The sequence below is a fragment of the Eptesicus fuscus genome, chromosome 14, assembly GCF_027574615.1.
Source record: "Eptesicus fuscus isolate TK198812 chromosome 14, DD_ASM_mEF_20220401, whole genome shotgun sequence".
Classification (NCBI taxonomy): Eukaryota; Metazoa; Chordata; class Mammalia; order Chiroptera; family Vespertilionidae; genus Eptesicus; species Eptesicus fuscus.
The window spans coordinates 63,943,271-63,967,917 of NC_072486.1; the positions used below are offsets into that span (position 1 = coordinate 63,943,271).

At 40.9% G+C, this 24,647-nt stretch overlaps 1 protein-coding gene across 1 annotated transcript in view; it reads right to left on the reverse strand.

The window, feature by feature from the left end:
• Window positions 1–24,647, reverse strand: part of SND1 (staphylococcal nuclease and tudor domain containing 1) — a 457,708-nt gene that overhangs the window by 384,382 nt on the left and 48,679 nt on the right. The window contains exons 9-10 of the mRNA XM_008154047.3: window positions 24,525–24,615; window positions 12,506–12,619 (exon numbers count right to left, since the gene is read on the reverse strand). Of these exons, the coding sequence (XP_008152269.1) occupies window positions 12,506–12,619; window positions 24,525–24,615 (205 nt within the window). The remainder of the gene's footprint in view (window positions 1–12,505; window positions 12,620–24,524; window positions 24,616–24,647) is intronic.

Consider the following 24,647-nt stretch of genomic DNA (forward strand, 5'->3'; position numbering starts at 1 on the left):
AGAAAAGACATAAGTCAATGTGGACTTAAGGTAAAGGGGAAAGAGGAAACTATGCCTATCTTCTTACTGTTCACATCCTCTTATTCATCCTGACCACCACCAAAGACAGCAATAATGAGGACCATAGTAGGAAGGGGGACAAGAGAGGGAAAGGGGCAAAGATGGTAATGAAAGAGGGAACAACAAAGAAACTGGGAAAAGCATCTTGAAGCTGCAACTGTCCCACAGGCACCACATAAGTGAACCTTACAGCCTCTAAAAAACTGGAGTTTTGAAACCTTCTACAACTAATTACAAACACCATGGTTAAAATCTGACATCACAAATGACAAAGATTCTCTGCTCAACCCAGGTTCTTCTGAACTCTCTTTTTAACTAGGTCCTGAGTTTTGGGTACCAACTTCATCCCTGCCTTGTCCAGTTGAGCAAGAATCCTGCTAAGTCAGCCCTGACTGGTTTGGCTCAGTGAATAGAGCGTCAGCCTGCGGAGTAAAGGGTCCCGGGTTCGATTCCGGTCAAGGGCATGTACCTTGGTTGCGGGCACATCCCCGGTGGGAGGTGTGCAGGAGGCAGCTGATTGATGTTTTTCTCTCATCGATGTTTCTAACTCTCTTTCTCTCTCCCTTCCTCTCTGTAAAGAAAATCAATAAAATATATTAAAAAAAAAAAAAAGAAAAGAAAGAATCCTGCTAAGTCAGTTTAGTCAGAATCCCCCACCTCCAGTTTCTCATCATCCTTGATATCTTACTGGTTCCTCATCCTCTACCATCTCTAATTCCACCCTGCTCCTTGATTATAAATTCCCACTTTTTCTTCATTGTATTGGAGTTGAATCCAGTCTCTCTTCCCCACTAAAAAAAAACCCACTGCAGTGGTCCCTACACCTATCACAATGGTTCTAAATCAAGTCTACCTTATTCTACTTTAACAAGTGTCATGAATAACTTTTTATTTAACACAAACAAGGCAGAAGGAGGAAAACCCTGCCCTCAACCCCACAAGCACACTGCACAGGCTCAAGCACCTGAATAAAGACAAAGACTCCACTGGAATCAGAGATATGCCCTCTTCAAATCAGCTATAGATTTAGAGATTTGACCAATTAAAATATCAATTTATGAGAATTCTGGGAGTAGAAGGATACTGACAAGGCTTAAATTGTGCAAACGTAGTTTTCTAGAACATGAAATTGCATTCAAAAAGCAGTTTAAATGTGGATATCCAAGAAAACTAGAATAAGCAAGTTTGGTTGTTGACAATGTTATAAGTAGTAAATTCAGGTCAAATGATGCCACACCTTCTGACTGAACCCAAAGCAAGACAGCTAAAAGGCAACAGTAAACTTCAACAATGCTAAACATTTTATTTGTGGACTCATGTAGCATCTAACACATAGCACAGAAAATTTAAGAGCAGCACTCAAGATGAAGGGGACATAAGGGGCAGCCACAAGTTCTGTTGCAAGGTCTGCAGTAACAAGTAAGGGAATGACCACACTGTGTGGGCCAGGAGTGACCTCATCATTTCAATGAACCACAGGAGGAGGGAAGGTAGTAGGAGGGAATGGGAGAAACCACAGAGGGTGTGGGAGAGTAACTGAAAGAAACCCAAATGAAAACTAAAGTCACGGGAGCAGAAATCTATACTCTTACCACTCAGATACTTCCAGAAATATTCACAAGTCAAAACACAAAAGCAAACCAAAGAACAGGCACCAACTTGTATTAAAACTTCTGAGAACCCCGAGGTGGGGAAGGGAATGAGCTTAGGGAAAAGGAACAGAGTCAGGCGACAAGTGTCCAAAGCTGCCAGCTCTGGGGTGGCACAAGAGCAAGGAGAGAGAATGTTCTCACTTGAGCACATTTGATTATGTACCTAGACAGACAGACAAGACAAAGATATTAAACACTAGCAGCTTCTGCCCTTGGAATTCATTTCTTGCTGGGTGGTGAGGGTGAGAGATGAAAGGCTGTAGGATTCTGTAACACTGAATTTTCAGTTTGTCAGGTTCCATCAACTACCTCAGGAACCCTGGAACTAATCTGTATCTTTCAGGATGGAGATCTATCTCTACTAGGGCCCCAATGACTATTCTCTCTACTTTATGGATATATAATAATACCAATTGGCCCAAATGCTGTTACAAACTGAAGCGGCTCAATGGCTTTTCAGTTGAAAAGCGTACATTGCCCTGAACTCGGATATTACTGCGCCCAAACATCTCCAGAATAACTATAACGTGTTATGCAAACAGGAATGTCTAGACTGAAAGAACCATTCACTCCTCCGAGAGAAGAGGATTGGGAGGGGGTGAGGGAAGGAGGGGTGAAGCCCAAAAACTTTAAAAGCGAGGAGGCGGGTCCACCAAGCAATCTGTGAAGACGAGACAGAGCCTGGTTCAAATCGCAGGGCGGAACCTGGACGTTTTCCTGAGGAAAATGCTGAGCTGTTCGTTTAATACACACTGAAAGGAACAGCAAAGGGCTGGGGTAACTTCTTTGCCCTTAGAAGAAATAAATAAAATAAGCCTGCTTTGAGTGATGTCACATCTCCCTCCTCTTAAAGCACACACTGGCCTAATGATCCTGGCCGTCCCAATGGCCAAAAACAACAAATGGAGCTGTTTGCCAACTCGCTCGTGCACAACATAGTGCGCTCGCTCACAACAGCTGCACTGAGAGGTAAAGAGGAAACAGGGTTTGGTAAGAATAGGGTGGACAGTACAGGCTGCACCCCCTCCCACAGCGACCAGCCTCCAGCCAGGGCTGAGGGAGCAGGCAGGCTGGAAAGGGCGCCCTGGGCACGCAGCATATGGCAGCCCCTCGGCATAGATCCACCTACAGCTTTTGCCTTGGCAGAGAACCACCTATAGCTTCTAAAACAAGCCCCTCCAGCTGGATAAAGGCAGCTCCATGTGAATCAGAATGTGGCTTCCTCCTCATTCCAGACCGCCTTACCAAAGAGAAGAGCACAACCTTCCTTCCCTAGTAATAAGGAAAACTGTCCTGGGAGAGGCAGAGTGGTAGACACAGAAAGCCAAGTGCCAGTGTACTCTGCCTACCCCTCCCCAAATGATGAACAATGTATAAAGCCCACTAATGAGCATGGAATGAGACATTATACTATGAACATGTGAGTATCAATTATGTGCTGGGCAGTGACCTAGCAACAGATTTGAAGAAATGAGAAATCTACTTGACCCAGAAAATCAAACGGAGTAGGGAAGAGGAGGAGGCATTTTAAGGGAGAAATAGAAACTACAGGCACCCATTATGCGGTTTATCCAGAATCAGCAGGACAGAGAAGCACCCAAATTCTGGGATCATTGTCTGAACAAAAGGTGCAGATGTGCACATAACGGGGATGCTTCTGCATAGCCTCACGAAGGGCCAAATATGGTGAAACAAGGATGAAGGAGTCTACATCAACTGGTTTCTCGAAGCGAGATAAAAAGGTCTGGAATACAAAGGCCTTCAGAGCTAAACTGAAGAGATCCTCCTGGGAAACAGCAACATGCCTAGGTGGCCACCAACAAACACAACCCTGAATCAGGCAAAGGGATTTGCAGCCAAAAACAGACTGACAGCATAGTAGATGGTGAGATTAATGCAAACAACCCATAAACTGGCCGCAGATTTTCAAAGGAGTGCTGAAATGAAGTGGTATCAAAAATATGCCTATGCAACAGGCCTGTCATTTGCTAGGAGAAAAAAGCAAGCATCTGTGTCCTTCAGCTTCCCCTCTAATCTGTTCTGAAAAGCTTTTTCCAAAACAGTGACATGAACTGATGCTGCTTCATCCATAATCTATCATCCAGTCTAAAGTTTACCCTGTGACCACAATACACACACACTCGGCAAGATTAGAGGGTTAGTTTCTAAAATTATAAACACCTTACTAATAAAAATAATTCCCCAGATCCATAGTGCTATGAGATATGAGCAACTTAAATGTCTGGATTTTGAAATGAACAAAATTTTCCCAGTACAGAGCTAATTAGCCCACCAAGAAGTGAAACATATAGCATGGCCTGCAGAAGTGCAAGGCACTAGAGGACTACACTAAACTTGCTTTGAATATAAATAATATGAAAAAAAAGGTAATTTATCTAAACACAGTGTATTTAGCTCTGCAATCAGTACCTCATAAATAAAGAGAGAAAGATGAAGGGAAAGCATTATAATTGATTTTAAAATTAGTTCCAAGCAAAGAAATAATCTGACAACCAACAAGGTCGACCACAGTAAAAAATATATAGCCCTCAGGGAAAACATGCACCTAAAAACGTCAATGAATCAAGACACCTAAACTGCTCTGAAAGAAGAATATTTGGGGAAGCCTGAATAAGTGTAGAGGTGTTGAAAGAATGTCAATTGGGGACCAATCTGCAAAAGCACTTAAAACCCTGACATTAACCCCTCTGTAGACTGAACCCACTCTGCACTACGCTAATGGAATACCATTAGGAAAGCCACCTCCCAGAGAGGCAGGGCTAGTCAACCCAATGGCAGCAACCAGACATACCAGGAGTGGGGAAAGGAAGTGTCTATAGAAAACTAAGCCACCTGTGACCTGGCCATCAGAACAAGTAATCCAATTAGGAAATAGGAAAATGGGAGTGGAAGTTGACACATTGGCTCAAGTTGGAATTGCTATCTATCAGAAGCAGTCAAGGAGATTAGCAAGATTGAGAGATAGTAAAATGCCACTCAAAAGCAATATATAGATTAGGTCTTGAGCCTCAGCAGATATTTAGATTTAAACATTAAATGCTTGCTGTGTTTATAGAACTCTGCAAGATTCTGAAAAAGAAAGTATATGAAGCTGAGAAAACCATGCCATTCCAGCCCTCAGAGTAGTTTAGGCTTCACAGTGGAAAGCAGGCCCCGACATTAATAAGTAGTACAGGCTGATAAGGAGGTGGGAAATACTATGTGCATGGAAATCTTGGGGCAAAAGGTACCTTCAAGAACCAGCGCGAGAAAAAGGGTTACCTGAGCACAGAACTATGTTAAATGGTCACAGGACAGTAAATATGATGCTACTGTCAACGTAAGAAACAACAGAGAATTACTGTGGCTCACAGGATTGAAAAGAGGCAAGAAATATGAACACACCAGCAACAGAAAGTTTTAGATAAATTGAAAATAGAGAACTGTGTAAAGGCGATGATTAAATGAAGAGAGAGGAGAGAGAAAAAGAGATAGATTGCAAGAGGTAAATGTACATGGTTCAGGGAAAGATTAATGACCAAGAACCACTAGAAGATGCTAAAATCCCACAAAAATTATTTAGAGGGAACAGGCAAGATCATGGGAAAAGGAATGCATTAACTAAAGGAAACAAAAGAAAATATAATTTGTAATAGGGAAAAGAAAGCAAATCAAAGAGAAATAGGATAGATTCTTGCTGTATTTTCTAGGTCATAATTCACTATAAAGATCAATGGAATGTACATTTTAGGAACTCGGCAATCTACCCAAATACCAAATGTCTTTACCTCCACCTTGATTCAGGCCTGCCCCCAGTGACCTCTCCAGCCGAAAAGCAGGTTGTACCTACACATGAATCTTTTTACAAATGACAGGATATATATATATAATAATTACATCCTGAAATCTTAAAAAGATAAGCTTAAGACCCACCCCACAGTCCTCTCATAATTTTTTTTCAGTCCTCTAACAAAGACAGTTTCAAGTGTTCTTCTCAGAAATGCCCAGATCAAACAAATCTGAAGCGTATAGAATGCCTCTGCCAGCGCTCTGGCATATTCTCCGTCTGTCTTTTGATCACACTGCTGCAGTCCCCAAATCTCCCCATTGGAAACCGGTGAAATGCTATATCCATTTCAAAGAGCTTTTGCTTCTCTCCAAGGTCCTTAATGCCAAGCTGGAGTCCCTCTCTAATTCACTATTTGCCTTATGCTCCGTCACAAGTGGGAGATCACAGTCAGTGGGCTTATTGGTTCGCCCGCTTCACTTAAGGAACCGCAGCCCCACAGTTTTCTGTTGGTATGCATCTAAGTGGCAGCATCATTTGCTTAGGGTCCAGAGGGACCAGTCATCTTGCTTTCAGAAATCTAAACTGGAGGGAATAGGTTGAGAACCGCTTTTAATCGTGTCTAAATGGCAAAGGACCCTGGGGCCCTGTGCAACGAATGGAGTTATTAGCACCTGAAACTGCTCTGCTTCTGAAAAAAAGCCCTTAAGAATCCCAGGGCATCACTCATAATATGCCTTCCTGCAGCTCCGTCTACCATCAACTGCCTACGTAGAAGACCCAGTGGGGTGAGGCTGGGGAACAGCTTCCCCATCCAAAGGCAGCAAGGGCACTGGGAGATTAGGCAGACTGCAGCTTTACTAAAACTGACCTTTTAGTGCCCAGGTCTGAATATTAAAGACCCTGCTGTGAAAGAACATTTTGTGGTGAACAAGCTCACAGGGAAGAGACTGAAAGGGTGATGGAAATGACTACAAGGTGAAAGCACGGGCTAGATGAGAGGCTCCACCTTTCCATACTTACCAGAGGTCCAGGCTGAAGGGGTGTAGGTCGGGGTGCAGGGAGGAATAGGGGTGCAGGTAAGGGTTGGGATGTGTGTGTGTGTGTGTGTGTGTGAGAGAGAGAGAGAGAGAGAGAGAGAGAGAGAGAGAGAGAGAGGAGCTAAGGAAAGGAGTTTGAGGGGAAAAACCCTAAACCTGAAAGCACACTTTGTACACTTAACACCTGGGGGTTGAGTAAACGATGTGCCTGTTTTCAAGGTAAATTTCAGCTCCTACATCCTGGTCCACTACAATAGCACTGCAGGAGCGGACTTCATGGAGAAGTAAGTCAGCACCTTGATCGGATGCCAAGGGTATGTATTTCCATTGTCATTAACACTGCAAGTGTAACACAAAGCTCACAGCAGCCCTGGGCAACAGAGCACTAGGTTTTCCAGCTTCACATCAAAGCCACTTGCTCTCTAGGAAGTCCTGAGACTGCACAATGTGTTATCTCCTTTAAGGCAGTAGTAACTCAGAAACCCAGAGCCTTTCTCCAAGACGTAGCACTTGTTTCTTTGTAGCAAACAACTGGATAAAATTAACTATACAGCCTGCCCTGTGTAACAGTGAGTTCAACATCCTGTGGGTTCAACCAACCACAAATCAAAAATATTTGGGAAGCCCTAACAGGTCTGGCTCAGTGGATAGAGCATCGGCCTACGGACTCAAGGGTCCCAGGTTCGATTCCGGTCAAGGGCATGTACCTTGGTTGCGGGCACATCCCCAGTAGGAGGTGTGCAGGAGGCAGCTGATCGATGTTTCTCTCTCATTGATGTTTCTAGCTCTCTATCCTTCCCCTTTCCTCTCTGTAAAAAAATCAATAAAATGTATTTTTTAAAAATATTTGGGAAAAGAAAAATGTTATGTTTTTGCTGACATGTACTATGTAGTCAGGCCTACAATGGTTACATTTGTATTGAGCATGTATAGACTTTTGTTCTGGCCATTATTCTCTAAACAATACAACATAACTGATTTACAAAGCATTTACATTGTATTAGGTATTATAAATACTCTAGAAATAATTTAAAGTAAATGGGAGGGTGTGTTTAGGTTATATGCAAACACTACACCATTTTACATAAGGTACTTGAGCATCTACAGACTTTGGTACCCACAGCAGGCCCCAGAACCAATCCCCCGCGGGCCCGGCGTAGACTGTACCGCAGGAACCCCACATCAGCATCCAAAATGGCTCTCCGCCTGAAGGAGTTAACATCTCTAAAGAGGCAACTCTGGATTCACACTGAATAATCTAAAAGCACTCTGCCACAGAAGCAGCAGCAGCAGCAGCTATCCAATTGTACTCTTTCTGGGGAAACCATTACACACCCTTGCTTTTAACTCCTGTCATACTTTGAAGCAACAAATCAGATTCTAACCAAAATCTGAATAATGAAATACAGGGTACTATTGGAAAGCAATTGCCTAGGGTGAAAACAGTTCCTTTGATCGTGCTGTTTTGTCCAGAGCCCTTCCTCTGGCTGCAATTAGAAAGTAACCAAAAGAGGGAAGTAGTAGTGTATACAGTTAGCCTAGGGCAAAACCTTCTTGCCTCTATGTATAATTCAAAAGAAATGAACTAGTCTCTGTACAAAAAAAAAAAGGAAAATCTAATTTGCCTTACTATTCCCACAATATATAGATGTCTCAGTAAATCTATATTAGTTGATGACATGTTATTAGAGGCTTTAGGGTTTGGGGAAGATAAACATTCAAAGAAATCTCTCCTTCCTTACTTGAAGGGCAAGCCCCATTGGGTCATCATCTGGGAGCTGGAAGCGAGCCATCTGCCTGCCCTTGAGGAAGCTAGACTTGCCCTCCTTACCTACCCCTCCAGATCCTTAATCTGCACCTTCTCCCCCTCTGCTCAGAACAAGCCCCAATACCATAAGCTGTCAGGGTATCTTTTTCTCCATTTTAAAGCCAGTGACCTCCAGAAAGTGTCCAAAAATTAGATGGAAGGTAATCTCCTGAGTGTTTTATTCAACACCCTCCACGGTCCATCCATAGTCTCCAAATAATCCTCAAGCACTCTGTTTCTGCCACTACAGGACCACCCCCCAATTCCTAAACCCTCAACACTCTCACTGGAGAGTCTACTGGCCTTGTTCTAACTAGGATAGCCACATATTCTTGGGCACTTTGTGGCCATCCTAGTTAGAACAAGGGCACCTAGCCAAGGGGACAGGGGCAAATGGGAGCTGAAATTCAGCCTCCCTTGTTTGTCAAACCATGTGCCCTGATATGAGGCTGCCTGGAGGAAGGATAACCTTCTCTTACTTGTTACAAAGGTGCCATATGGGCTAACAGAGTTCTGGCCCCAATATCTACATCTTGAGTACTCAACTGGTGTCCCCTTGTATAATAGTTGGTATACAGTAAAGAATACTATAAACCAAAGACCCCAAGGAGTTGGATGCCTGCTAGCCTTGTCATTACAGACATAATTATATCCTCACTGGGATCTCCAGGTGATTTTTATTCCTACAGGAATATTATAAATCTATGTTAACTCGAAGAAAAGCACAGAGCTTTTCTTCCACCCATTATGAATTCTGTGAAATTCTTTAAGTAGAAAGGCAACTCTAAATCCTCCAGTATAAAAAGAGACTGGTTGAGCTACATCCACAAGTTCTCAATTATCATACCATTCACCTACAGGACCTTGGTCAAAAGAGGTTTACCAAAAGCAACACCACAACTCCTTGCTGCAGATCAGTTTTCATCTAATATGATCTCTTATACTAAATGCAAATTACTCTCATATTTTGTAAATGCAAGCCACCAACACAGAAGTACTCAAATCTAAATTCCCCGGTTTAAAATTCTTCAAAACAAAATGCAAAAGTGTGGTACACATGCTTAACACATGACCCCTGCTTAACTCCCAAGCCCACTTCTCTACTCTCCAGCATTAACTATTCTCTCTACTCCAGTCATACTAAATTATTTGGAATTCATCATATGCCCCATAGTCTCTCTCTCTTAACGGGTATCCTGAGATGTTCACAGAGCAAGCAATCTGGCCCTGCCTATATTTTGCATCATACCACTCATGAACCATGCACATAACCATCCATTCTCTATTCCCAATCTTACCCAATTCTAATCAGTGAGAAATAGTTTTCTCCCCGCTTTTTACTTAGCTAACTCCAAAGCACCTTTCCTGAAAGAAGCCCTCTCACATTCTGCATTCTCATAAATTCTAAACTTTTGTTCCATAACTAAGTGAAATTACTTGTGTTCTTCCCCGACTAGATTTTAATGTTCTATGAGGGTTTGGTTTACCCCCCTGGCTGCAGTCCCTGCATAATATCAGATGCAAAGTGGGCCCCAGTAAATATTTACTAGTGATGATGAACCCACTCATTTGAATTTCTAAACTTGTGCTGTCTATTACCATAGCCACAATCCACATGTAGCTGTTGAACCCTAGAAATATACTAAAAACAAATTGAGATGTGTTCCAAGTGTAAAATATACACAAGATTTAAAAGACTTAGTAGCCCTAGCCGGTTTGGCTCAGTGGATAGAGCGTTGGCCAGCGAACTACAGAGTCCCAGGTTCGATTCCAGCCAAGGGCACATGCCCGGGTTGCGGGCTCCATCCCCCCCAGTAGGGGGTGTGCAGGAGGCAGCCAATCAATGATTCCCTCTCATCATTGATGTTTCTATCTCTCTATTTCCCTTCTTCTCTAAAGTCGATTAAAACATATATATACCTAATATATATTTTTAAAAAGACTTAGTAAAAACTTAAAAATTAAGTAAAATATCTCATTATTTTTTATATTCATTAAATGTTAAAATGTTTTGGCTATATTAAATAAAATGCATTAAAATTAATTTTTCATATATCTACCAGACAATTTAACAAATACAGCTAGCATTTGTAGCTTACATTATACAGGTATCGGACAGTGTTGGTCTAAAGTGCCCTTTCTCCAATCTGCTGATTTCTCTTCTTCCACGAACCCTTAGATATACTAGCTGCTCCTGAGAAGACTTCCCTGGCATCCACAACTGGGTTCTTCACAGCACCCTCCACCACTGTGCTCAAGGTGCATTACATTAACTTATTTCTTTGTGACCCTATGACCCCTCACTAAAATCCTATAAAGGAATTTAATGAGCAAAGAAGGGAAATCATTCTTCATGTCAATCAAAAGCCATATGTTGTAGACTCTTAGAGCTAAGCCTTATTTAGAACTTTCTGAAAATGACTAAGATTCTCAGGAGTGAAATTAAAGGAGAGAGAGGAGAACCTACCTTGGGATAAAAAACAAAGAATTCTAAAGCCTAAACTAGTACATATATTCCAACAACTTCTCATTGTCCATTGAGGCTAGGGGAAATCTATCCAATTATACCCTGAAGAGTTCAAAAGGATCCTGGAAAAATTAAAACCCCTCAGTAATAGTTCAGTTCTTACTCCAGAAAACCTGCTGTCATCCTACCTAAGCTAAAACACTCCAACCCCCCTAAAAGCTGCTTAAAATTCAGCTACATAGCCTACATTAACATAATGCATTTGGCTGATGATGCAGGCACAAAAATTAACGTTTAAGAACTTCAAAGTTGTGGTTGCTGTGGGAACCTTAATTCCAACTGCATGGCACAGATGCAGAATTGTGGACTACTCCCAATACTGATCAAATTGGAGATATTTATTTACTCTGTGCAATGAAGCAGAGCTACAGTTACTGAGAAAAACTTATTTTGGCATTTCTAGGCTTTCATGCATTTAAATTCTCAACGTTACCACAATACTGTTTGCTGCATTAAATTGCCTCCTCCATGGGGGGAAAAGGAAGAGAATGAACTGATTGGCCAGACATTCAAAGAACCCATCCTGTATGTGTTTCTTATGCATAATCTGATTCAAAAGACAATCATGATATTTTTATTTTACTCTTATGGGCTGTCTGTAAACTCTCATGCAAATGAAAACAAGGCATGAATTTCAACTTCTAAGTGTACCAAATCATGTGGACCTGAAAAACAACAAAAAAGCACATTTCACGTCCTTAGAACTACAAAGTAGATAAAATTTAAAAGTAGAGAGCACAATTTCAGCCACACTGTTTAATTTATGAAAACTGTCCAGAAAGAAAAAAAAACAACTGTCCAAACACTTGCCTGTGTCACTGGCTCTCACTGAGAACCCAGTTCTGTGACCAGTCAACACAGTTGTATACTTTAGTTATTAAAGGGCAAAAACAGGAGTTGTAAAGGTATCTGTAACAACAACACATAGGCAGACAAAAATAAAATAAAAATTCAACCTCAATCCCTATTCCCAACCTCTCATAACTCTAACGATGGAAAGAAAATGGCCTCAAAATTTAAAACAAAACTGTCTGAAGACTACCAATTCTTATAGTTTTTATCCTAAGCATAATTTCTCAAAATCACCCACACTGGTTAGGCAAGCACCTATGCTGCCAGAAGATCCAACAAATAACACCGAACAGTGTAACTGATAATTATAGTTACCACTTGCAAAAGATGAGTAGGTGACCCTAGAGAATATATATAGCAAGATTCATTTCTTCCTAGAGCAAAAACCAATGAGCCTATCTAATCAAAACGAACAGCATAAATGGGACTTACTACAACACATGTCAGATGCAGAACTTCTCCTCTCCTTATTCTCAGAGAAACAAGATCTCACTAATAAAACCCACCTACCACCTCAAATATCCCACCCGTTAACTCCTCTCCAGCCCCCAGGGGCAGAATGCCAGCAGTGCCCATCCATAATAAAGTAGAGCAGTGAGAATGAATCAGGACAAATTGAGGTCTTCCCAATAACAGCTAGGCTTCAAATATTATGAAATACGTTGGAGATTTAAAGTATTGTCCTCTGGAACTCCCAGAAATATGTATCACATTGAACTAATTCTCCAGCTCCTTCTGTTTGGTTTTTGAAGAGAAGCTGCACTGCTTCCCTATTCTTACCTGTGTGTTCTCCCCCTCCAGCCTCGGTGGTCGGATGCTGGACAGGTGGATGGTCTTGTAGTCACCGGAGTTCAGCTTCACAACAATGGCATCAGCATTCAGCACCTGCATCACCTGTGGGCATGAAGGCAAAATGTTTAACCCTGCTTCAATGGCCCAGATAATCATAGCACACATGCTACGGAACAAGGCTTTCGCCAGTCACAGGGAGAAAAGTGAGATCAATAGTCATTGAGGCAGATCTAATGTCAGCTATCATGAGGCAACAAGGTTGGAAAAACTATGCTACAACTGCCAGGCCCCAAAGACCTGATTATGATTTCTCCAAGAGCAGAGTCTATAGCATTCACAAAGATAGTCAATCTTCTTTATCTTTTCCCTGAACAAGACATGTGGTTAACTACAAAGCTTACGAACTGGAAATCCAGTCTCTACATGTTACTGAAGATTTTCCTGGAAACAGGATCTAAACTAAAATCAATCCCTATATCTCGATGTGAATCTAGGAAAAGAGGCAAGAGCTGGATTAGAAGAAGGTACCAGCACTAGATGAGAAAGAAGAAAAGTAGGATACCCAGAGAGTAGAAAAACAAAAAACAAGTGAAGGGCAAAAAGAATTGACATCTCAGCGAGGAAAAGCTGTTAATCTCACAGGGAGAAACATTAAATTGCTAAGACATTACTTCAGCTACTCTAAAAGCCACTTTTTCAGAGCACTACTATTGGCATCTTCGTTTTAGAACCCCAAATCAGTGCCACTGGACCCCCCTCTCAGCTGAAAATGATTAACTTCCAGTTTGAGATAACTTACAAGGATAACTATTTGAAGGGCAAAAGTACAAATATTCCTCTGTGGAGGTTATCAGGATACCCTACTAATGTGCACAGAATAAAATTCCATTGAAACCAGGCTAGGTTTCAAGTAAAACCCACAATTCAGCCAGCAGTCTATAATTCACCCAATTATACTCAGAGCCTGTTGTTACAGGGCTGTTTCTTCCTTTTTGCAAACAACACTTTGCTACAAGGTAGCTACTGATTACAAAACAGGTCATCATCCACCTCATCTGCAGAATCAAAACCACCTCTTCTAGGCTTCAGTCAGGTCCATCAGGATCTAACCGACAGCGGAACAAACTACAGGGTCAGCTGCCACTGTATTTTGAGGGTAGAACTTCCCAAATGGAACAAAAAGAGCTAGACTCTCCTTTGCTATGGATAAAAGAGCCCTTGGTAACTAGTCAGATCTTTGAAAACAAATACACCCATTTACTGGCAGGCTCCTCCAAAATGACTATCTTCTACCTTTTTCCAAAGAACCAGCCACATACACACAAAAAAGAGTGATTTAAGGACAACCTGAAGAAAGAGCAAAAAACAAAACAAGCAAGAAATTATACATAAGAGGAAACAGCAGGAGGAAAGTGCCATCAAACAGAATGAATGAAAAAAAGATGACAGTTGGAAATGAGCTGTAAATCCATGAAGACTGAGTAGGGCTGGTGGATGGAGACATCCGTGGTTTTACGGCCATAGGTAATAGAAATCGTGTGCAGAAAACCAGATCACTGACTGGAAAAGTAATGAAAGTCTAAATACCTAAGTAGATTGGGCAGGAAAGGGGTGGGAGTGGGAAATTATATATTTGTAAAATTATATTTATTGGGTAATAATGGTTAATAACATTATGTAAATTTCAAATGTACATTATAATGCAACATCTGTATATATTCAATATATGCTCACCACCCAAAGTCTAGTTTCCTTCTGTTACCATATATTTGACTCCCTTCCTCCTCCCCCATCCTACCTAATAAAAGAGTAATATGCAAATTGACCACACCGTGGCTGTGCCAAGCCACGCCCACCAGCCAGTCAGGGTGAGTATGCAAATTAACCCAACCAAGACGGCAGTTAATTTGCATATCAAGACAGCATAGGAAGAAGCCAAGCGCTGCAGAAGGGAGCAAAGCTGCAGAGAAGCAAGCAGGCGGGGCCGGCAGAGAAGGGAGGCAAGCAGGTGGGGTGGGGGGAGAGCGCAACAGGAAGCCCTATTGCAGGAATCTTCCTGCAACGGGCTACCAGTTATACATAAGATTAACTTGCAACCCTTAAAGCAGCAAAAAGCCAGTCTCAAATAACCACAGCCATGCTGCTATAGCCTTGATGACAGATCTGATCATCACAAAGGCTAACTGCTCAAAACCAAACAGCCAGAACCTAAAACTCACCTGGTCAGAAAAACTTGGTGAGGTCCAAGGGTAATCAAAGACATGGCCTTTGGTCACACCAGGACCAAATCAAGGTCAGGGTTGATTACCTAGGTATGGGTGGTACCAAAGGGCATAGGACCCTCCAAATCAAAGAGCCCCTTATGCCAGCCCAATCACAAAAACATGTCCATGAAAGCTTAAAAATAGTCCATAAGACATAACTAAAAATACAGATTCAGTAACTAAATGAAAAAGAGTGCATCTTAAAGGGGAAAAAAAGCGCATCTTGTTCCCACTAACATCTAGATATTAATGCCCATCATTCCCTAAAGATATCACCAGTAGCTTGGAGAACTGACGAAAAGAACAAAAGATGATATCTCTATCCTTTAAAATACCACATTTGGGTGAAAGGAAACAAATTATAATGCGATTGTCAAGAACTTTCCATGAGTTAGGTATCCAGATACATGCCACTCTGATCCCACCTTCAAACCAAAGAGAAGAAAAAGTTCCACAATGCCATACACCAAGCAAAATAGCAAAATAGCTAAGTAAAGCAAATCAATCCTGCTCCTCCCTCAAAAGTACAGGACCACTGCCTAAAGGATAATAGAGTAATGATTAGGCATCTCAAATGAACACACACTTCCTAAATCTCAATGATGAACAGAGCTACACATTCCTCACACCAAAACTAACTCATTAAATTGTCAATTGCCAAAAACACTGAGAAATTCCTATAATTAAGACATGAGAAATATCTAGACATTCTCCACTCCCTAGTCATGCTCAGAGAGGAATAAAACCAGGGAAAGTATCACAGTGTTCATATCTTCACCCCGATCATAGAATGTGAAGATCTAAGCCTGCTCCTATGACAAGTGACTGGTGCTCGTCACCCCCTGTATTGCGTTAGCAGCAGCAGCAGCAGCAGCGAATGAATTCCTGAAGCTGTAAATTTCCGGCCTCAGCAGCACACTCTCTCTGCTCGGCATCTCCCTGATTAGAAACCTCCTCTTCAAGACCTGCACATTCTGACGCTGCCAGCTAAATGAGGTTTGGCTTTCTGGTGAAGGGGTGAATGGGGAGTGCATGTGTGTGTCCATGTGTGTGTATTTAAGGGGGATTTATGACTTATTATTCCTCTGTAAATGGTGTCATTAGTGTTCGGAGAACAAGCAGCTCCAGAGCTGAGGCATGGAAGAGGAAGTAAAAGAGTGGCTCTGGTCACATACTGTGCAATAGGTAAATGCAGAGTGGCTTACTGCCCAAAGCCTGCACATCAGCACCGTGACAGGGCATATTTATAACAGTGATGTTTCTTACGTGCTTTTCATCAGGATAATTCTAAATATGCCCACATCACTCACTTTCTCCACATGCTACAGATTCCTACTTAGTCTACCCACACTCCCACCACCATACCACACACTCTAGGAGATAACCTAAGGCACAGGAGCAGAAATCTGCACTGAAAAAGTCACTAACCGGACTCAAAACACAAGCAAATCTGAATCCCCACCGTTTCTTGAAACCCAATCATAAATGAAAAAAGGAGTGGTTTAATAATGACGGCTGTAGGCTAAGGGCTGCCACAAGTCAAGGGAAGTGCAGGGTGCTGTCAGGGGCAAGGAAGGGACATCCATTCCCATCTCTGGCCTCCTGCCACACTCCCATCTGCAGAGCCCATCCACAGTGATCACTGGGTGGTGAAGAGCTGTTCAGCTTCTTAAAACCCTGCAGTGCATATAAAATGAACAAAAAGAGCCTACAATAGCCTCCTGAGTTACGGAGACACTCAAAATAACTCCCCAGACACAACTACTGGTATTCCCAAAGCTAACTAAATTATCAGTACCAGATAGGAATAAAAGGACCAGCAGCCCAAAAAGGGCTTTCTATAGGCACCAGCAGGGAATACCCTTTCTACTCTGAAATCATGACATCCAGCTGCATCTCCTGGTCCCAGGGCATGTATGCTATGTCTATTCTTCCCAAAGCTAATCCTGTAAATGCTACTGAAGCAACACCAAACGTGGGTGAAATAAGGAATACCCCACAACTATTATAGCAATGGCCTGTAGTCCTACATAGTCCCTTCTTCATCCCCCAGAAGAGTACAGCTGCTACCCTCTGTCCTTGACAAAATAAATACTAAGCACACAATTTCCTGATGCAAATACCTCTAGGCACCTAAGCATGATTAAACAGACTGGACACTATAACAAGTACTTCAAAGAAACCAGACATCAGACAAATTCCCACAGAAGGGCATCCTACAAAACACCCGACCAGGACTCCTCACTGCCAAGGTCATCAAATGCAAAGAAAGTCTGAGAAACTGCCATGCCCAAGAGGAGCCTGATGAGACATGACAACTAAATTCAGTGTGCTATCCTGGATGAGATGCTCAAACACAAAACAGACATTAGAGAAAATCTAAGGAAATCTGACTCAGGCATGGACTTCAGTTGAAAATAACATAATATTGGTGTACCACTTATAATTATGTGCCATACTCGTGTCAGACAATAGTAGGGGGAATTGAAGGGGGTTAGGGTAATGCAGAACCCTGTGTACTATCTGCCCATTTTTTCTGTAAATCTAAAATTATTCCAAAAAAATAAAATCCCAAATTAAAAAACCAGGTAAATATTTTTTTACAAATCTTTTCTAATTCAGCCATTTTCTTTTCTTATTGGTAATCAGTTTGCTAACTGAAGCTATAAACAAAGTCTTTTTTTTTTAAGAAGACACACTCAAGTTATTAAAATACTCAAGTATATTATTTAGCATCATCATTTTAGCATTGATTCTAACTTCATGGTTGTAGTTATTCTCCAGTTTGACAATAAGAGCACATCTCATCTGAGAGCTGCTTTGCATTTTGCTTTTATGGTATAAACAAAGTCTTGATCTCTTTTGGCATAACAGAGACCACCTTCCCAACCAGATCATCAACACAACTTCATCAAAAAGCCCTATGACAAAAAAGTCAAGGAAGTAGCTAGTATTTTTTTGTTCTCTCCATATTACCAAATGGGAATATAATGGAAAAGTCTAGATAATACCAAAAATATTAACAAGTATCCCTGCTTAAGAACCATCTTAGAGAGACATGATAATGAATTCCTTTCAAAGCTCTGACTGGACATGCAGCAAAAAATAATCAGGACCAAAACAAGTAAGTACTAGAATCCACCACATCCAGGGATAGCTTATAACTGCACCTCCTAAACGGGACATGGCCACAATACCACACAGTTCACTACTTAGGGCAATCTCCTAGTCAGAGCCCCAAAGGGTAAGCTCCTTGAAAGCAGAAACCACTGACCTCAAAGTACCGCTCCCAGGGCTCTGTATTTTTAAGTAATCAATTGGTACAGAGAACCAAACTAGAGGCCCCTCACCAGGCAGGGGAGTGAGAAGACTCACCTCCTGAGGACACGCTGCCACTCCTCACCGCTGCCCCTCCACCCCACCCCCTTGTGTTATTCAGGTCTGTGAAATCTGCAAGGCCTAAGCATACAGCAGAAGGGACAGGGAAGCCAAGCCACGTGCTCAGGGGACCATATGGCTACAAACAGCACAGATCAGCTAAAACGCCACAGGGAAGGCAGGCAGGAAATTGGCAAGCCACGACAGGCACAAAAGTCTCAAGCAGGCTCAGCTAATCACTGTGAAGTGAACATGCTTCTCTGCTAACCTGGAGAGACAAGGAGAGCCCTCCCTTGCATTTCCTTCCTTAAGAAGGGAAGCTGCTTGAGCAGAGAATGGAAACCAGTCTTTCAGTAGGCCACACATATCAAGAGAATACTTGGTTGAGTTTCAAATTTCTCAGAAGTGAGACTCTTGGTCAACAGTCTGACCTACAGTGTTGCATCAGTTCCAGAAATCACCTATAGTGTCCCAAAGGCATTCAGTTAACGAGTTCATAGGTCACCTTTCTTGGGCTTTTCAGACTATTTCGCTGTTCTCTAAGCAATTAATTCCTAGGAGATAAGGTGACTGCTAAAGAGAGAACCTCTAATTGTTCAGGCCTTACTGTCACCTCAAAGCAGAATAATTCAGCAAAAAGTAGTAGGGCTGTCAGACTATGTTCTTGCAGGCCCCTGGCATCTCAGGACCTTTTTAGGTTTTCTTGGCATTAACAGACATTTTAAATCAGGTAAAATGACTACAAAACTGCAGTTGGGCTCTAGGTTATGAAAAGAAATGCAGGTCATTTTTTTCCTTTTACATTTACTGCTGCTATCCCATGTTCTATAACAGGGATTGGCAAACTATGATCCAAGGGCCATCCAGCCCACTGTCTACTGTTATAAATAAAGTTTTATTGGAACACAGCCACGCACAGTCATTCACACATGACATGTCTATAGCTGTTTTCCTGCTACGGTGGCAGCATTGAGTAGCTACAACAGAGACTATATGGCCCGTAACACCTAAAATATTTATTATATGACCCTTTAAGAAGTTGTTCAATCTCTGTTCTACAACGTATTAGGAAATGAACATACAGAGGGGGATATACACTTGGTAACATTTCTTTTTTTTAAATATATTTTTATTGATTTCAGAGAGGAAGGAAGAGGGAAAGAGAGATAGAAATATCAATGATGAGAGAGAATCACTGATTGACTGCCTCCTGCACACCACTGGGGATCGAGCCCGCAACCCGGGCATGTGCCCTTGACTAGAATCAAACCTGGGACCCTTCAATCCACAGGTTGACGCTCTATCCACTGAGCCAAACCGGCTAGGGCTGTTAATATTTCTAAAGAGCTATTTGGCAAATATACTCTAAAATATTCCTAAGGAAATAAGTGTCTTTTACACAGAGATTTATTCCATTTTCTAAATAATGGGAAAATGATAAACTATATGAATATCAACCTACTGGAGACTGGTTAAATAAATTATTATACGGCCTCACAATGGAATGGAGAATTACAAACTGAAGCAAGCTCAAACATTTACTTTGGTTCCTTCCTTAAATACCTCTAAAAAAAAAATAAAGGAGTTTTATTTTATTTTATTGCCATAGCTTAAAAGGACAAAAATTAATGGAAGAAAAGAATACAGCAACAAAAGTCTTGAAGCTGGAATGCAGATGTATGGATGGAAACAGTGGTGACAAACACAATAGCAATCTGAATAATACTGCAGACTTCCCGCAATCATCAAGACTAGGATTGGTTTAAAGCTTATTTAAGAAGCACCTGGGCCTAGCCAGTGTGGCTCAGTTGGTTGAGCATTTATCCCATGCACTTAGAGGACACAGGTTCGATTCCCGGTCAGGGCACATGCCCGGGTTGTGGGCTTAATCCCCAGTAAGAAGTGTGCAGCAGGCAGCCAATTAATGTTTCTCTCTCATCAATATTTCTCTCTCTCTCTCCCTTTTCCCTTCCTCTCTCTGAAATCAATAAAAACGTATTGGGGGGTGTGGTGGGGGGGGAGAAGCACCTGGATTTCAAGATGTACACCCATACATAAGTCCACTGCTTCAGACCCAGTGTTCAATACCTCATTCTTAAATAAGAGAAGTCCTCTTATTTAAGAAAGCCTCTTAAAAAAAACAAAAAAGGAAGAAAGCCTCTAATATGGAAAAATAAGGGACCAAAATAACCAAAGAGAATTAAAAACAACTTGGATAATATAGACTATGCAAGAAGAAATTTTTCAAAAGATTACAATCATTTTCTCAGATAGCTAATATGATATTCATTTCTGAAACAAGTAGATGTTGTTTTTAAAATAGTAATAAGAAAAACATTCAGAGAACAAAAAAAAAAGCTCTCAGTTCACACATAAACAAAATACATCACTAAAATTTCAGGGGAAAAAAGGATTTGCTAAGATCGTGCAAAAAGAAAAAATCATACAAAGACAGGAAATCAGAATGATTTTTAGGAGCTCCAGTGGCGCAATCGGTTAGCGTGCGGTACTTATAAGAATGATTTTTAAACCTCTAAAAAAACAAGAAAACAAATTCTCTAATAGCTAAATAACAGTGAAGCAATGTCTTCATAATTTCAAAGGAAAATAACTTCTAACAAAATTCTATACCCAGATGAACTACCAAATTGTAATTATAAAATAGACATGAAATGTTACAAAATCTTTACCTATCAAGCATTTTTTTCCCAAGAAGGTAGAGAATCTGTGCCACCAAAATAAAATATTAAATGGTAAAAAGAAGCCATGGAGCCTGGCCAAGTGGTTCAGTTGGTTGGAGGGTTGTTCCATTCACCAAAAGGCTGCAGGTTCAATTCCTGACCAGGACACATACCTAGGTTGTGGGTTCAATCCCTAGTCAAGGCACGTATGGGAGGCAACTGTTCCATGTTTCTCTCTCACATTGATGTCTCTCTCTGTCTCTCTGTCTCTCTGTCTCTCTCTCCCTCCCCCCCACTTCTTTCTCTAAAATCAATAAAACAAATAAACGTATTTTTTGAGTGAGGATTAAAATTAAAAATGAAAGGCAGCATAAGCCATGGAATTCAGCAAAACATAGTTTCAACCCAGGTAATAAGGCAAAAAAAAACAACAACAACAACAAAAACACACACACAACAACAACAACAACAGAAACCACACCCCAGGATAATGGTGAAGAAATCCAATTATGACAGCTCTGTGTCAGGAAAAAAGAACTAGTCCAGATTGGTACAGGTCACAAGGCTCCTGGAAAGTACTGTTGAAAATGATAAAATTAACAGACTAAATCAATGCCTTCAGAGAAGGTTTAGACAAGTAGACTCTTGAGGGTTAAATTAATCCGTATATATAAAATATAGATACATTTTAAAATTATTAACTCTAGGTAAAACAAAAAATAGTGCAGGAAATGAAAAGTAGTCATAATATGCTATATGGCTCAGTGGTGATTAGTATTTCCCCACCAAACTTTGAATATTAATTGAACCAGAATTATGATAAAGTCCTAATGGAAGGATTAAGTAAAACTACATGCACACCCACATGAATATGTGTGCATGAGTAAAAAAACTAAATCCTCATCTTTCATGGCGTGAAGAAAAGAAGATATAGTTAACACTGAAAAACTGAAAAAGAGCAATATAAACGTTCTATTCAGAGGTAGGGATTGCAAGAGTTAAAATGGCTGCCTCAAGGGAGAAGAAAATTGGACTAGTTCATTTCTTAATAAGCCAGAGTTCTTTAAAGTCTTATTAAAACAAAAGCTTACAAATATAAAAATTACATACCAAAGATTACAGATTAGTACTACTCAAAAGTAGCTAACAGTCTGCAATGATATAAGGAGCTTGTACCAGAACATAAATTAACTACATCGCTGAGACACTGCTGACATTTTTTCTGTAGCAAGCTTTCCTTGATGAAAAGAAGCAATGCCTTGATTTACATTCTGGCTCAAGTTCCTAATATCAAGGCACTGTGAGTAGGTCAAGTATGGATGAAGGGTCAACAAACTTTTCTGTAAAGGGTCAGAAAGCAAATATTTTCTGCTTTGCAAGCCATAAGGTTTCACAACTGATCACCTCTGCCACTGTATCACGAAAACAGCTACAGACAGTATGTAAACAGACAGATGTGGCTACATTCCAATTTATTCATGACCCGAATTTTTACTGCATCTAACTTTCATGTGCTACAAATCATTTTTTTTCTATGTAAAATCCGTTCTTAGCTTGCAGACCATACAAAAACAAGTGATGGGACAAACTCGGCCCATGGGCCAGAGTTTGCCAACCCCTGTGGTAGACAGTCAACTTTGTTAAAAAGAAAAAAACTGTCATAGTAGTTTCTTCTAGTATAAGTGTCTTTCCGTCTCTTTTTTATGTTTTTTCTTGTTTTAAAAACAGAAATAATGCTGAAAAATTTTAAAAACCAAGAAGTTTTAAAACCATTTATCTACCTAAACACATTTTTCTCTCTATTCTCTAAGCAGGCCTATACCTAAATGACCTAAATTTAAGATATTCCAGGAAAATGATTATTCATCATAACCCTCAATTAAATCGTTATTAGAAGCAATCTCCTGTATCCTGGCACTGTAATGAATAAAACTTGATTGTAATGAAAAAAGCTTCACCATGTTTTAAAACTAAACAGAAAAGACTAAAAACACAAAACGGATCCTGGGATCCTGGAATTTTAAAATGAAGGAAATGTTTCTAAAGCCAGCTCTCCCTTTTCTAGTTACCAATAAAGTCAGGTTGAAGATAAATACAAAGTTATTGACTCAGTCACCTAATATTTTGAATTTCTTCAGCAATGCCTTAGTTCCCCAACTATCAAAGGCCCAAAACCTCAAAATCTTCTAGGTTTCTCTACAACTGAGAAGGGGGCTGGTAGGGACAGTACATGGTAATGGGACCTTCATCTGCATTACTAATATCACAAGCCCTCAAAGTGATGATGGTGAAAATGGAATGCCTGCCTCCCTTGTTCAGTGAATGATCATCCTTTCATTGTGTAGCTACAGTCTTCAAATAGAAGAGATTACAGGAAACATAATCATAACCAAGTAAGTTCCAATTAGGTGGAGCAGCCACCCATGTCTAGGTTTCCAAGCCAGCACAGCAAGAAAGCCAAGATCCATCCTAGTCTGGGCCAGAATGGGAAAATGCATAGGGAGTATCAACCAGGAACTACTCCCACTGATGTCCACTAAAAGGTGTAGTTATGGTTAACTTGACCACTGCTTGGAAACCATATACTAGAAGACAGAAAGGGACCACTTGAGCACTCTGTGACCTATTCCTGTGAGCTTCACAAAAAAAGAAAGTGAAGAAATTCAGCCAATTCCTCAGAGACTTTGTTAAAATTTTACTGTTCTAAGATAAATTGTTCCAGGATTTTTCAGGCTGACAGTGCCACCTAGTGGCTTTCAATACTAAACTGTTAGGCGATATTTGGGACAGCCACCTCTCAGTTAGAGGATATGAATATTTAACCACTTTTAGTCCATAAAGACAAAGTGCCCAGCATTTCCTGCCAAAAGTAAAAATAGGTTGGAAAACATTACAGCACTTGGGGAAAGTGAGAACAGGTCTGCGCCCCACCCCCTCCCCCGCCCAAGATACCAAAGCCTGTAACTAAAAAAACACTTTATGATTTTTAGAGGGAGGGAAGGAGGGAGACAGGGAGGGAGGGAATGAGACATCAACTGGCTGCCTCCCAAATGCACCCAACTGAGGCTGAGGATCTAACCAGCAACCCAGGTACTTGACGGGCAATCGAACCCTCAATCCTTTGGTGCACAGGCCAACACTCTAACCACTGAGACACACCAGCCAGGGCAAGAAAAAACACTTTTACAGCACCACTACTGGAACCAAATAATCTATTTAGTAGTTCTAGTTTCCATCAAAGAAATCCATTCCAGGACACAGCAGTGGAGAGCTCTCGAAGAAAAACCATCACATTAGAAAAAATCCAAAACCACGAGAGTTCTAAAACAAAAGAGAAACTTGAGGTCATGTACATTTGGGCATAGGAAATCTAAGAGAATGCCATTTTCTAAGCAGACAAAAAGAACCCCTAAAATATAAGTGATATTTCAAAATAGCAACGTCCACAACTTTAACATATGAACTTCTAATGAAGTTACGCAAATTTACAAAAACAAATTTTAAAGTTCTTATGGTGTCTAAGTCCCCTACAATAAACACACGGGTGCAATCATGCATATATCTTTACACACCAATGGCTTGCCTTGAAATAAGAATGCTTCAGCTTTTGATTGATTGTTCAAATTTCTGTATTATCAATAGCCTAACAATCATTATGCATCTCAGATGCTGAGAATGACTCACCTTGGCAACAAACTGCTTGTCCTTTTGGTCCAAGTTAGCAGTGGGAGCCACATAGTCTCTCCATATTCGCAGCCTGCGTTCCTTAGCAAACCTGACAAAAAGGGTGCAAATCATTCAGACAGA